Below are 14476 nucleotides of genomic sequence, written 5' to 3' on the forward strand. Positions count from 1 at the left end.
TTCCCCCGCCCCCCCCACCGCCCTCCCCCCGACCCTCCCCTGGCCCGCTCGTTTCGTCCGCATCCTCGCTCCCGCAGTCAGCCATTCAGCCTCTGCGCCCTCATGGAATTCCCTCCGGCCCCGCCCCCTCCCCCTCCCCTGCCACTCCCTCGCCCTCCGCCAAAGCGCGTCAGGCATCCTCTTCCCACAAACATTCTCCAAGCTGCAGCCGTCACCGCCTCACTCTCCGCACGCCGCTCCGACCTGCACTCTCCCGACGAAACAGACGACGAGCGCGAGCCGCTTACCAGGCGCCCTTCAGCCCCTTCTATTGCACCTGCTCCTAGCATACACAACTCTCCGGCTGTGCTCGAAACTCTCGCAAACCTCATTTCTCGCGTCTCCGTCGCTGCAGGTATTCCGGATGGAGGTGACCCCCCACCAATGCCCCCACGACCAGACCTCACCTTCAACTGGATGGTCGAATCCCTAGAGAAAGTGCACAACCAACTCCAGCGCCGGCAGCGCAATCACAGTCACCGTGACGACTTGTTCACCGGCTTCCCACGACGCAGGTCGAGGCCTATCGGCTTCTCCAAGCACGATGAGTCCCTCATTGATAGCTTAGAAGGAGTCGAGGATGCCAAAGTCGAGAGCGATGATGACGTTGGAGACACAAACTTCTCACTATTCGACGGCAAATTCCTACCCCGCCGTTCTTCATCGAAGAGGTCTCGCCTTCTGAAAGGCGGTAGGAGCGCGGGAAATATGTTTCCCATGGCTCCTCTTCCAGAGGGCGCAGAGGATGACGGCAATCACTTATTATCGGGCCGCTCATCTCAGGCTCATATTGATGGTCGCCCTCCTTTCCGACTCCCGATTGATTCCGCCGCCAACTCATATCTCACGCAACTTAGCTCTAAAAGTTTAGGCACGGCAGCCAATAAGCTCCATGCCGACTACAGCAAAATATTTTGTAGTGAGGACGACCCTCTAGCACCTGGCGAGAGTTCAATAGCAATCGCTGGCGGTGCTTTGTTCAACCCAGAACCGCTGAATCACCATTGGACGATTGGTGAACAAATTGGAGAAGGCGGATATTCAACCGTGCATTTGTGCACTTGGAGAGATATAGTTCTAGATGAAGAACACCCAGAGCATGGCTTGGCTGCTGTCAAGATCATTCGAAAGGGCCATGACGGAGTTTATAATGAAAAAATGGTTAGTCGCGAGGTCTTCAGTTTCCGTCTTCTTGAAATGGCTGGCGGTCATGACAACATTGTTGAAATGTACGAGGTCTACGAAGATTGCGAGAATGTTTACCTGGTCATGGAACTCTTAGCAGGTGGAGAATTGTTTCAGAGAATATCGGAGCGTGGCCAATACACAGAGCGTGACGCAGCCAATCTTGTCGTGTCTATGCTTGCAAGTCTCGCATGTTGTCATCGTCTCAACCTTACGCATCGCGACGTGAAACCGGAAAACTTCGTCTTCGGAGATGTTGAAGGCGATGGCTCTGACCTTAAGCTTACAGATTTCGGAATAGCTCACTACTCAGAGGATCCATCTGCACTATGTAAGACTCTCTGTGGAACCCCGCTTTACGTTGCGCCAGAAGTTTTGCTGCGACAACCATATGGCCCCGAAGCAGATGTTTGGTCTCTTGGGGTCATTGTACATATTATGCTGGTAGGATATCCGCCATTTGATGACAACGACATTGTACAGCTCGTCAAAAAAATCAAGTATAGGCCTGTCAAGTTTGAAGGGCAGGAATGGAGTCTTATCTCGGAAGAAGGAAAACAGTTCCTGGCTAACTTGCTCGACAAAGACGCCTCCAGTCGTATGACTGCCCAACAAGCGCTAGAGCATGACTGGTTGAAAGACAGTTGTCAAGCCGCGACCAAAAATGTCCTGGGGACTGCTCAGTCAAACATTAAGTCCTTCGTGAATCGGAAAAGATGGCGGCTTGCGATCACTGGCGTGAAGGTGCTGAACAGATTCCATAACGCCATTGCAGAACTTGCACGTGAGGAACAAGAAGCGGCAAACAAGCAAACACCCCTAACAAAAGCTATGGAATCGGACCTAGTGAGAAGAGACGGTCGGGCAATTCATATGGATCAAGGTTCGATCATGCGTCGTGCGTCATCCAGTTCAAGCAGTGAAGAACCTTTCGTGGATTTGAGGCGAGTACCGAAGAATATCACTCATCCCTTGAAGATATCAGCTCGGCGTCCTCCGATGCCCCTGCGATACACTTCCATTGATCGGAAGCGAAGTTCTAGTGTTGTGGTTCAAGGAAGTCCCAGACCTCGACATACTCCTGGCCCCGACAACGGGGCTTCAATGGTTATTCTTCCTATTGATCCTGCATTTGAGAGCAGTGGAGACTTGCATAATTTCCCACGAAAGAGGGCACAGCGTCCAATACCCTCAAGACCGACATACCCAATAGCTGGCAGAATGGGCTCGTCACCACACGTAAGAAATTCACTCATGGTGAATTCTTCAGAGGCGGATAACAACAAAGTGATGAGATCTCTCTCCCGAAATGAAGGGTCTGTCGTTCGAAAGATGTCTAGTCATGCCAAAAAGCTTGTTGGTAGGGGCAGACGAGTATTCGTTGGTAGTTCTGCAGATAGGCCACCCGTGATGCTGGAGATGGGGGAGCAGCGGAGACAGAAGAAGTTCAGTTGGTTTAAGTAGCTTCGCACCTTTCAATTCGCTGATTTTTCCTTGAGAGGCATGGTAAGGTCGCCTTGCAATTCTTCTCCGTAATCGTCCTCCACGGTATCCGTCTAAAACTACCCACCAGAAACGCAATTTGCTTCCCGCTCTCTCAACAAACCTGTTTCCGTCTCAATGGCTTTGCGTCGACATTGCATTGCAGATACCTTTTCAAGTTTCCTACAGCTCTCTCCATGCATGTATCTCCCGATCGTTTATTCTTTGAGACACAGCAAGGCCCTAAATCCAGAGCTTTGACGGATGGTCCGGGTGACCACCTTTGGGCATTTCGTGTGGACGGTAAGCAACAGAGCAATCCGTGCTTTTCTTAGAATACCCACACTTTGTCGGTCATAATTGTTTGTGAGACTCATTCAAGCGGCAGGGATGAGCAGCTGAGGTTGGATTTCATCAATTTGTTCCGTGGAGGTTGCGCTAGCAGAGGAGGCGAGTACTACTTCGAAACTTCTGGGGCAGTTTCACTGGGCTAGTCCAATGACACAATGCACTGGTCTTGATTGCTTGATCCAAATTAGTTCGATCCAAGCATCCCTCACGAAAATCCTTCACAGGCAAATCCAAGTGGCTGTCAATAACAATTGCGGATGAGACTGCACCTCCGCTCCCAATACCCAAAAGTACGCTAAGGTTGGAAGTGCAGATCGGCATTATAGAACATGCAGGTTGTGCGTCCCAGCGGTTTCAGTGCAGTCTTAATTATTTCCCGCCTCGATATACCGAAGTCTACATCCTAATATGATAAATTGGAGGAAGCCAAAGCAGAGACAGGCCATGCATACCTGCAAAGTTGTAATAACCTGCGCGTACCGTGAATGCCCAACTGCACAGTTTCTCCTCAAGCAAGTCTCCCTCGTCCCTATTCACCTACCCACACTCAAAAGAACAGGTATCCCGAGCAGTGAAGAATGCGAAGGACGCCTGCAGGAGACACTTCAAAGGATTCAGGAACTCTTGTCGCCAGATCGACCCCTTGCAGTTTACAGATGCGAAGACAAGGACGTGATATAAGTAGTTCATACGCCATTTGTTCGAGACTTGGAGGGGCCCCGCATCTCTACTGCTTCATTCTATATCGCGATCCTGTTGGCACTCTTGGTTGTGGTCGGATTAATTTACATTGTTCGCCTCACCAAGAAAGGAAACTACCGCGGAAGGTGAAGATCAGTTGTTCGATTTCGCGAAATTCCTAGAGATATTGCTCTAGACGGGAGAATAGTCTCTTGAATATTAATGCACAGATAGCGAACAATGGCGAGACCGGTAATGAATACACTAACACAGGCAGTGTTGCGACGGACTGGAATGCAAATGACTAGAGATATCTGGAATCTTTGTCCAACACGTCTGTTCTAACTTTGCCCGTGAACGCAACACAACCGTGCGTACCGGAAATACAATTGCAAACATACTGTACCAATACATTATTCGTTTACATCGGCGTTTGCATCTTCAAGTAGGTGCCACACTTCATAAATCGGACGTCCCCTAACAGTGTTCTTCACAAGAAACCACTCGGAGGCTGGTGTTGCGTAGTCGACGGTGTCAAGTGCCTCTCTCAGCTCGCGCACGCGACGATCTAAGAACTGTGATGACATCTCCTTCGAATCAATCGTAACAACTGCAACCAAGTCAACCGTGCAAGAATTAGACCCCTCAGCCCGATCCGGTGTTACCTCCCACACCTTTAACGCATCTTGACGATCCACCGGCTTCAGATATACACCTTGTCGGTCCCCTATACCGAACTTGCGCACTTCGCAAGCCGCTGTGCGCCGCAGCAGTTCAAACCCTCCAAGGTCCAGTGGCGATATCCTCCCTGGCTTGCATTGGGAAACCAAATCCACTACAGCCTTTGGTGCGAAGAATGCGGAGTCCTCAAGCGAGTCCCAGTAATCGATATGCTCGTAAACCTTCCCCTCGTCATTGACAACGTAATCACTCTGCCCCGTAAACGCGACGCAAGGCTTCCATGGCAAATTCGCGACCATCTGGAGAGCCCATCGCGTTCGCACAGTAGAGAGCTGCGGGCCTATGACGGCGACATCGTAGAGAGTGAGCTTTGCGTCGGTGAAGACAGGGGAGGAGTTGAGGAAGTTGATGTTAGATGCGTATCGAGATACGCCGCGAAACTTGTTGAGGGGGTCTTCAAAGGTGACGGTGTCGGTGTAAAGAGAATAGTCGGCAGTGCTTGGGTCCTCGAAGAGGGCGGGGAGTTCTTCTCGCAAGCGGGTGATGACGGCTTTGACCGCTGGAGAGGGCTCGCGCTTGCTTGTCGGGGAAAGGGCTGTTGCGCGGGGGGCGCAACGGGGAGGGGTTCGCCCTGATGAAGGAATGCGAAACGTGGGAGATACGAAGGCAGACATGGTGCACGGAAAGCTATCTCCAAGCGGAAGGATTTCGACAAGGAAGGGCTCTATCACCTGGCGCAGCAGTTGCCCTGTTGCAAAGACAGGGTTTAATGAACCAAGTCTACAGTATGCAACGCGGAAGCCATGGACTGGGTGGTTGCAATTTGCAGTTAGGATGCTCAGATTTAATTTTGTTGACTATGCACCACAAGTACATGCGCCGTGGGGATGAAAACGCCTCCCTCCCATCAAAACATCGAATGAAATTGCTTCACAAAAAACAGGTGGCATGGGAAACTGCCGAACACCTGCCACGATTTCATTCGAGGAGAAGAATGAGGAAACCCCTCGACCCGTCAGTGCTCTCCATCGAGTGTCGCTTGGAGGCTCAACCGTCTGCTCAAATTTCGACACTCTTCCCACACTCGTCGCAATCTCCCGACCCATCCCTCTTTCCCTTCTTCTCTCCACCCACCTTTGCCAGCTCCGACGCCTCGCCATCCGGCCCCCGCCCCATTCCATTCCGCAACCATGTCCCTCGCCTTCGCCACCTTCGCCGTCAACCCGCCGCGGCGGGCGCGCACCTCGCTCACGCGTTCCCGCCACTCCTTCTGCCCTCGCCACAGCTTTGCCACATCCCAAGCCAAGCCCCTCGCGGGCACCTACATCCGCAACCCACGCCCTCCGAACCCCCGTCTCCAATTGAACATGGTCGCCGGCGCCGATAGCCCGTCACCCGACCCCCCCGGCCCGTCCGGGCTCCTGCAAGCCTTTGTCAAGTTTACCCGTCCCCACACGATCCGCGGCACGATCTTGGGGTCCTTCGCCGGCTGCGCGCGCGCCCTGCTCGACTCGACCAAGCTCATCAACTGGGCCTTGTTACCGACGGCCGTGTTAGGCATGCTGGCCCTGTTGCTGGGAAACGCGTTCATCGTTGGCATTAACCAGATCTATGACGTCCGCGTCGACAAGATTAACAAGCCGTTCTTGCCACTCGCGGCGGGCGAGATGAGCATTCGTTTGGCTTGGGCGATTGTCTTGTCTAGCGCGTTTACGGGGCTCGCCATTGTTCGCTTGTGCTTCTCCCGCCTGATTTTCGGCTTGTATGCGTTTGGGATGTCATTTGGAGCCTTGTATTCCGTACCACCCTTTCGTTTTAAGCGCTACCCTGCGCTGGCGGCTATCACCATTTCGTGCGTGAGAGGGTTTCTAATGAATTTTGGCGTTTATCATGCCACCAAGTCGGCTCTGGGTATTCCTTTCACGTGGTCACCCCCAATTACATTCCTGGCCGTCTTCATGACTATATTCGCATGCGTTATCGCACTGTCCAAGGATTTGCCAGACATGAAGGGGGACCTAGCTGAGGGAGTCCCAACTTTTGCTACGAGAGTGGGTCCTAGGAAAATTGTCAACATCGTCGTTGCATTGCTAGGGATTAATTATTTAGGAGCTATTGCCACAGCCGTGTTTTCTCCTGCCGGTGCATTTCGTCGAGTAGTCATGGGTCTGGGACATCTTGTATTGGGCGGAAGGCTGTTTTTGTATCAAAGAAACATTGACCCAAATAGTCAAACCTCAATCAAGGACTTTTACCGTTTCATCTGGCAACTTTTCTACTCAGAATATTTATTGTTTCCTTTCATTTAGTGTGAGGATCCCAGCCAGGTTGACAGGTTGTACATAAAGGCAAAGGGTGTCTTCTCTAGTTCGGCTGATAGGATAAATGGTACGGGTGGCTGAAGCATTGCCAGATCAAGCCACCACGAGGACCTACTGCGCTAGGCAATACGTCACTAGGTTCTGTGCCAGAGAGCAACTCTTCCAGATCCTGTTGTCCAAAGGTTTCGCTGTTCTCTTGCTCTAAATCGCAGCGCGGCCGGTCCTACGAGCGATACTAGAAATTCTGCCTTACTCGGGCCACTCGCTTTTGACTTTGGGACATGTCTATTTCAAGCCAGTTGAACAAACGGTTCTTGCGCACCGAGGGAGTATACGGTTTCCATTTGCTGATGTCACAAGGCCGACCCTGTACTGCCGCATTCGCCGGGAATATTCCATCTCAACGTAGTCTTTGCTGGCAGCTACTGACAACGACCGACGACGTCCTCATGGGAAGAGAATTCACGCCTCTGCGATCGCAAAGTATGTACCACCTGTATGTGATAGTTGTTAACACCACACCACCCGCCAGATGCAACCGACCAGTTGCATGCCACTTTGCATGAAGATGAGTGGCGTTGTAGAAACCGTGGTCCCCCCTCTCCCAGTCCCCGATTGATGTCGCCGGGCAAAGCATCACAAACGATGCATCGCGGAAATGTCGTAGTTTCATGAAACTTATACTATTCCCAAGGCGGCGCCGAACCCAGACGAAGAAAAACTCGTCCCAACCCAAGTCACCACGACCAAAGCCACGGAGGCCATAACGCCTCCAAACGCGTAGTAAACAAATGTGGTGTCCCCTCCATTGGGCAGTGCCAGCACCGGTTTACGAGCATTAACGGGACAGTCTTGCCCGTATACGCCAAATATGCCTGGTTCTGAAGATCTCAACAGAATGGTCGAACTCATGTCTCTGGACAAGGTGGAATTCACAGCCGTGAAATTCTTTTGATAGTCACGTGCGAGAAGCTTTGGTTCGAATGGTCTGCCCAATGCTTGCACCATATATCCGTCTGCGGATAGGCATCCTCTTATGGACGTTACCCCGAGCTTAATTATTGAGATGTTCATCTTGTAGCACTCGGGGATTTCCGGAAGAGCTAAAAGACTTCCGTCAGTTCCCAATGTTGTGACATTCGTTGTCATGAGAAACTTGCTATCGGTTCGAGCGTCATCCCCTCCAAGTCCGCTTAACCACACAAAATCAAGCGTTTCCATAATTGTAAACAGTCGTTTTTGGAGTGGGTCGATCTTGTAGGCTCCTTTCTTTGAACCCTCAGAAGTCTCAAATACATTGTCGCACCATGAGAAGCTTGACTGTTCTCCTCGAAGCCCCTCTGCTTGATCTGGATTGCACAGGACAGCAATTGTAAATGATGAATAAGACGGCTTCTCAATCAAGTTTTCGTAACCACTAAGTACATCGAAATAGGACTGTTGCTGAAGCCTTCGAGATCTCACCGTCTCCTTTGTAATGATATAGTCGTCGATGTCAGGAGCAGCAACGCCGCCCGGTACGAGCGAACTGAGATGTCGAACCAGTCCGCACTGTGCGTCTCGGGCGATCACAGTTGTTAAATGCTCTTCTTGAAGACGATACAAATCAACCAGCAAACTTCTTGAATCGAGAGCGGAACTCGAAGTGAATTGCTGTAATCGTATACGTGTTGAAGCACTAGTCAGTGCGTTTATCACGTGTTTGGCTGATACATTATAGAACGAGAGTAGTTCAGCTTCAAGGTTGTAGGCTTCGTTCACAGGCACATTATAAACGGCTCTGTCAACCATGGATAAAATAGTGTACATGGTTTTCGGTGACGCGAACAACTCGGCATCCATTGCTGCGATTCGACCCGCCGTCTTCACGTAACTCTTGGCTGTCATCGTTGTTGGAGCCGAGTTTTGTACGATTTGATGCATTGCATCAACTGCTAAATCTAAGACCTTCATATCTTCCTCTGAACTTGCGTACGTGTTATCCTTTCGGACTCTGCTCACCAGAGAAGAGGCCAACAACTCAAAAGTGCCATGATCCCCCTGAAAACGTAGATCACGGAGTTTCTTGTCAAATTGTCCAATACTTGCACCAGTTGAGAGAGCGCTTACCTCAAAGTTTTCTGAAGTCATAGTCACATTTTGAGCGAAAAAGACTTCATCAAGCAGTGACTTTCCTTGCATGTCCATTAGGCGAGCTACTATACGATACGTGCCGGCTTCTGTAAGCTTAAATTGAACGAAACTGTGCCCACCGCATCCATCCAGACAATACTCCTCTCCTTCGTAACTAACCAAGAAGAAGAAGTAAAGAAATGCATGTGACGAATCCAAGTTGACTTGTGCATATGCTGTATACATTGTTTCCGAATCTCCGAATACAACCGGAAGATCTGGCATCACCAACCTGGGTTTATCAGGGGTTTGCAACAGAAACCGCGCTTCACCCCTTTCCATGCCCGGCTGCAGACTAGATATTGAAATGGATATCTCATATGTCTGGGCAGGACGAAGTGTACCACCCCTCACACCTAGCGGAAGAGTCTGAGTCAATGCAGGTGAGGTGGGGTCCAAGTATCCCGGGTGGATTATCAGATTTGCAGCTTTTTGCAGCATGAGAACACTTGATGGAGGAAAAGTGACGCGGAAGCTCCATGACACGTTTTTTCCATCTGGTTCTATAATAATGTCGCTAAAATGTTCAACCCTTGACCAGTCCACACTTTCTCCTCGATTATTTAGCACCCGGAGATCATCTAGTTTGGCAACTTGAAAGGTGTCTGCAATGATTTCGACAATCTGGTACTTCTCAGGCGACAAGTGGTTCTGAAACCCGACACGAAGAGAATATTGGATGGAAAAAGCTATTGACTCATCCCCGATAGAAATGCTTTTTCTCATTTTCTGCAGGTATGTCATCGGAACAGTGAACGACTTTGCGCCCTTGCTTGGCAAGAGCTCGTTATCGCAATCTCGTGCCTTTGATGTTTCAAACCCAAAGCTTGATACTTTGCAACTCCAAACGAATTGATCGACACGGCTCTTGCTCCCAGAATACTTCTCATCAGGATTGTAGCTCTGCTCCGCCGTCATCAGTAGTTCATCTGAGCTGCTGTGAGTAATCTTTGAGGCTCCATATCCGATGATTGGAACAAGTGTTGAAGGGCGTATAGTGAGAAAGGTGCTGGCACTCCCAAAAACTGTTGGAACCTCCTCCATAAACGCTGTAAGAGCTACTTTGAATGTTCCGATAGCCAAACTATTCTGAGGTATCACATACTCACGGCCAAGCCTAGCAGGAGCGGAGGAACCGTTCACAGCAGATGAAGAGAAGTTTTGATACGAAAACTGCTGAACTACATCTCGGTATGACCATTTGTATAATATCTTTGACGATTGATTGAAGCATTCAGGTCGTGGCGGCATCACAAAAGCAGAAACTCTCACCGGCACATCGGGAATAGCTATGCTCCTCGGACGAATTTGAGAAAGTGTCAATCCAATGATCGGTTCGACTAACTTCTGAACGACAATGTCTGCGGTCAAGGCCTCTCCGTTTACCACGCAACTCACGCTTACACGATACTTGCCAGGCTTGCCACGGAATACTTTTGGCAAGAGGAAAAGCGTCTTGCTGCCAGTCTCAGTTTCTTCACCTTCGAGAATTAGATTAACGTTCTTCGGGTCCGCCAGGTCAACCACGGCCCACGCAAATGATTTCGGCTCTGTGACTCCGGAAGGTAGAGTTGCAATGAAGCGAGAGATTGCACATCCTCCTAACTCATGCTGCTTTAATTTCTGATTGTAGCTTGCTCCATACACAGCGATGCTGAGAGTGAGATTCTCAATTGTGAACGTAAAAGTAGCTGATGCAGAGGTCTCATCGTTCAGGATCACTTCAATTTCATAGTCGTACGCAGCACCAACAGCTTCCCTTGTAGGGCATATAAACGTGATTTGAGTTCCTTCCTCGTTCACGGTTGGCAAGATACCTAACATTCGCAAAGTCTTTTGCCCAAAAATAATTTCGTGGTCTTCACTCGTGGGATCAAAGCCGTCAAAGTATCCACTGAGCGAGATGTTGGTACCCGGCACCCCGAAAGCTGGCTCTACAGTGGCGATTGTTAGTGGGGTAAGATTATAGGCTAGGTGTTCCGGAATTTCGACACTGACGATCTTCGCCTTTCGAGTCCGCTCTGGAAATGAAACGTATAGGCTCCATTCCAGCTGGGCCCCACTCCCAGGCTCTGTGATGTAGATTGCTTCGTACAAGCCATCGCTTCTCCGTCGAAAAGAGCCCTGTATTTCCAGGAAGCGAACATTTCCAACACGCAAGACGCGCAGGTCGGAGCCTTCAACATTGTCCATGACAAACGTCAAGTTCTCGCCACCAGCCCGGCGATACTCCCTGACCGGTTGAATCAACTCAAGAATGGGAGGTGGATCCCCGCCGACGGAAATGTGCAAGATGTTGACAAACTGCTCATCGGCAAGCTGCGCATCGTCCCTCGTCAACAAGTCCCATTCGAAGAGGAGCGTAACGGGACCGTCCTTATAGGACTCATACCTGAGCGAAAATAGGATGATAGTCCCCCCACCGGGCTCACTGACTGTCTCGATAGCTACGCCGCAGGACGAGTTGTGAATCTGCTCGTTCGGGTTAACAATGTTCTTTGTACTGTTTCCAAAGCGCACCGGCGATGTGGCATCCGTCTCTGCGTTTGTCATCATGGCCTCGAGCATGGAGGCGACGTACGCCAGCGACCGACTCGCAGAATCGGTGCCGTCGGGAAACTGAATCTTGATCTTAAACTGAATTAAGCGCTGCACGAGGTTGTCACGATAATTCGAAATGACCTCGTTACCATCGCCAGACAAAATGACCTTCTCCGTTTGCGCGTTCCCCTGCAAGGACGACACGCTCGAACCATCAATCGGCTTTTCCATGTACACAGTAAGTCCGACAATAACAAAAGCCACATCTGTCGAGCAAAGGATCTTATCTGCGGCAGGGGCCTTGGCGACGAGCCTGTACGAGACAATGCCGACCATGCGGTCGAACGTGAAGCTGGCCGACACGTTCTGGCAGGAGGAGGGACCGTCGCCGATAGAAACGCGGTCGAGCTGGACGTCGGACGGGGCGTCGGTGGAGATTCGAAGCACATCCTGGTCGGAGGAGAAGTCGACGAGCTCGAGGTTGCCGACGGATGTGCCGACGGGGCAGAGGGAGAAGGTCTGAAAGTGTTCCACGGAGCCGTTAATCTGGACCAGCTTCCGCACGGCGGGGCCAGTGGTCGAGAGCTGACACGCGGGGGCGACCTGCCGCGAGCGCGGCGGCGGCGAGGGAAGGAAGACGGGGTGGCGCACGGTGCGGGGAGGGGAGTCGGCGGCCGCGCTAACGGATAGCTGGAGGGCGAGAAGAAGGAATGCGAAGAGAAGCATGGCGAAGCGGAGCGAGGGAGCAGAGCGAGAGGCGCAAGTCTGGGCCTGCGCTCGGACGGGGAATGTGCGGGGCGGGAGTGGTAACGTGACAGACGGGCATGACGCGGTACATCAGTCGGCGGCGGGGGGCGGGCGAGGTCGCTGTGGTTTCCAGAGGGGCGGTGGCGCCATGACGGGCGGTGTCGCCTTTGGGTGTCGCCGGTGAGGACGATGGAGAAGAATGTTGCTCCGAGGGGACGGAGAAGGTGCGTGTCGGTTATGAGCAGAATGGGGATTTGGAAAGGGCAGCCAATAGGTTTTCGCGTCTTGGAGGCTCAATTGGAGCTCGAAGCCGACTCCCAGTCTTCATCTCTCCAGAACCCATCGTCGTCCTCCCACTCTGCGTCCACCTCCTCATCCTCCCCCTCCTCCTCCTCCTCCTCCTCCTCCTCCTCCTCCTCCTCCTCCTCCTCAGCCGGCATCGGACTGGTATCCTCCACTGACTCCCGTCTCTCCATCCTCCCCTCACTCGTCTCCGCGCCCTTTCCCCCTCCTTCCACCGCCCACCCGACACAAACCACCACCATCGCCGTGCGCAACCCCCAAATCACCCTCTGCACCCACACCAACCGCCACCCCACCATCAGCGCACTCAGAAGCTCCAGCGCTTCCACGACCGCAACCACGCCCCCCGCAACAACGGCTCCCCTCCACCCCCTCCTGATCCCCGCGCACAGCACGACGCCCCAATCGCCGGTCCTCGCCATCATCTTCTTCTCCCTGTCCCTCCCTCTCCGCGCCCGCTCCTCCTTTCTCTTCAGCCTCTCCACCACGTCAGCCACGACAGTCACCGCCTCTGCCACGTCCCTATCTCTCCTCTCCGCCCTCCCCCACATCTCCTTGATTCCCTGCCCGCCCTCCTCAACCTCGCGCGCCGCGTCGCGCACCCCTCGCGCCTCCCTCAGGGCATCCAGCCCCGCCTCGACGACGGTCTCGGCCATGCCGCCGGCCCTCCTGAGCCCTCCGACGACCGCGCCTCCGTCCCATTCGCGGTGCTCCGCGAGCGCCACGGCGTGCTCCAGGCGGCGCACGACCTGCTGCGCGGCGGCGGCCGCGCACAGCTTGGGCCAGCGCTGGCGCAGCGCGCGGAAGGCCTCGTACGTGTCGTGCGGCAGCGCGGACAGGCAGGTCTGCGGCTGCGTGCTGCGCAGGCAGCGCGGGGCCGGCAGTCCCACGTGCGTCAGCAGGCAGTGCAGCACGTGCGTCGTGGCGACGTCGGCTTGCAGAGGCGTCACTTGCGAGCACGGCGACGCGCGTAGCGCGCGCGACATCGCTAGCGTGGCGCACGTGGGCGGCGGCAGCGGGGCCGGCGTCGAGGCGACGGGCGAGTCCGCCGAGGCGCGAGAGAGGAAGAGCGCGAGGAGAAGGAGAGGTGTCGGCACTGCCATTGTGCGCGGTGTGGGCGACGCTGGAGGGGGCGAGGCGGTTGTGCGGGCAGCGTGAGCTGCGGAGGGGCTGGGGTACGCAATGCGCAGGGCGCAGGGCGCAGCGGTCGTGTTCGAGATGGTGTCATGGATGCGTGTGGTTTTTGTTTGAAGGTTTAAACTGGTGATGGTTTAGATGTTGGTGGTTTTGTAAGATGGCGTCCCCTTAGCGACGCGAAGACAGACTGCGGCACTGCGGTTGGCGTGAGCAGTGTCGAAATGGGATTAACTTAATTTAAAGACAGGGCGGTGTCCTAGCAGCGTCGGGCGCAAGTTGCCGTGTGGGCTACGGTGATACTCAGGGAGTGAGCTGTAGAAGGCGCTCCTTACGCAGGGGCGAGGCGGCCGCTCAGAGATCGGGGCAAGGCGGTCAGGCGAGGCGGTTGCATACAGTAATTAGATTACGCTCGACAGGCATGATAGATAGATGGCCACGCATGCGCCTCGCTGGCATGCATGTGCAGCAGGGGCAGTGCGTGCAGACTCCGGGGGGTTGCGAGTGGAGGGTGGCGCGGGACGCGGTCGACGAGGTGGCGGAGGTGGCGGAGCGGCGAGGTGGCGGCGGCATTACATGCTACATGCCTCGCTTTCGCGGGTGGCGAGGTTGTGGGGCATGGCGCAGCGTGATGGCTGTCGCCCCGAAGCCGCCAGAAAGGTCGACCGGACCAGCGCGGTCGGCCGACGATGCATTTGCATCATGAATCTGGACAGCGCCCGGCGGGGGGTCGAAAACGCAACACATTTCTCCCCCACAAAATCTCGCCACCCATTGGCCGCCCCACGCGCGACAACCCTCGCGCACCATTCCCTCCGCTCCGCACTGCCGTTCCGGTA

At 53.5% G+C, this 14476-nt stretch overlaps 6 protein-coding genes; 2 read left to right on the plus strand and 4 right to left on the minus strand.

Moving 5' to 3' along the window:
* Nucleotides 1-756: 756 nt before the first annotated feature.
* Nucleotides 757-4098, plus strand: CHC_T00008959001 (Serine/threonine protein kinase). XM_005718148.1 is given in 2 exon segments: nucleotides 757-2688; nucleotides 2689-4098. 1 exon segment carries the CDS (start codon nucleotides 757-759, stop codon nucleotides 2686-2688), a length of 1932 nt encoding a protein of 643 aa, XP_005718205.1. The 3' UTR covers nucleotides 2689-4098.
* Nucleotides 4099-4151: 53 nt separating this feature from the next.
* On the minus strand, nucleotides 4152-5093 carry CHC_T00000929001 (hypothetical protein). Its single transcript, XM_005718149.1, has one exon. It carries the CDS (start codon nucleotides 5091-5093, stop codon nucleotides 4152-4154), a length of 942 nt encoding a protein of 313 aa, XP_005718206.1.
* Nucleotides 5094-5786: 693 nt separating this feature from the next.
* Nucleotides 5787-6847, plus strand: CHC_T00000930001 (hypothetical protein). XM_005718150.1 is given in 2 exon segments: nucleotides 5787-6728; nucleotides 6729-6847. The coding sequence occupies 1 exon segment, from the start codon at nucleotides 5787-5789 to the stop codon at nucleotides 6726-6728; it is 942 nt and encodes a 313-aa protein (XP_005718207.1). The 3' UTR covers nucleotides 6729-6847.
* Nucleotides 6848-7025: 178 nt separating this feature from the next.
* CHC_T00000931001 (hypothetical protein) lies at nucleotides 7026-7139 on the minus strand. Its single transcript, XM_005718151.1, has one exon. The coding sequence runs from the start codon at nucleotides 7137-7139 to the stop codon at nucleotides 7026-7028; it is 114 nt and encodes a 37-aa protein (XP_005718208.1).
* Nucleotide 7140: 1 nt separating this feature from the next.
* CHC_T00000932001 (hypothetical protein) lies at nucleotides 7141-7413 on the minus strand. The gene has a single exon (XM_005718152.1). It carries the CDS (start codon nucleotides 7411-7413, stop codon nucleotides 7141-7143), a length of 273 nt encoding a protein of 90 aa, XP_005718209.1.
* A 5-nt stretch (nucleotides 7414-7418) lies between these two features.
* Nucleotides 7419-12179, minus strand: CHC_T00000933001 (hypothetical protein). Its single transcript, XM_005718153.1, has one exon. The coding sequence runs from the start codon at nucleotides 12177-12179 to the stop codon at nucleotides 7419-7421; it is 4761 nt and encodes a 1586-aa protein (XP_005718210.1).
* Nucleotides 12180-14476: the final 2297 nt, after the last annotated feature.

The sequence above is a fragment of the Chondrus crispus genome, genomic scaffold (genome assembly GCF_000350225.1).
Source record: "Chondrus crispus Stackhouse genomic scaffold, scaffold_374, whole genome shotgun sequence".
NCBI lineage: Eukaryota > Rhodophyta > Florideophyceae > Gigartinales > Gigartinaceae > Chondrus > Chondrus crispus.

Coding starts and splice junctions, on each gene's coding strand:
- CHC_T00000929001 (XM_005718149.1), bottom strand. CDS start 5,093: ATGTCTGCCTTCGTATCTCCCACGTTTCGCATTCCTTCATCAGGGCGA.
- CHC_T00008959001 (XM_005718148.1), top strand. CDS start 757: ATGGCTCCTCTTCCAGAGGGCGCAGAGGATGACGGCAATCACTTATTA.
- CHC_T00000931001 (XM_005718151.1), bottom strand. CDS start 7,139: ATGGAATATTCCCGGCGAATGCGGCAGTACAGGGTCGGCCTTGTGACA.
- CHC_T00000930001 (XM_005718150.1), top strand. CDS start 5,787: ATGGTCGCCGGCGCCGATAGCCCGTCACCCGACCCCCCCGGCCCGTCC.
- CHC_T00000932001 (XM_005718152.1), bottom strand. CDS start 7,413: ATGAAACTACGACATTTCCGCGATGCATCGTTTGTGATGCTTTGCCCG.
- CHC_T00000933001 (XM_005718153.1), bottom strand. CDS start 12,179: ATGCTTCTCTTCGCATTCCTTCTTCTCGCCCTCCAGCTATCCGTTAGC.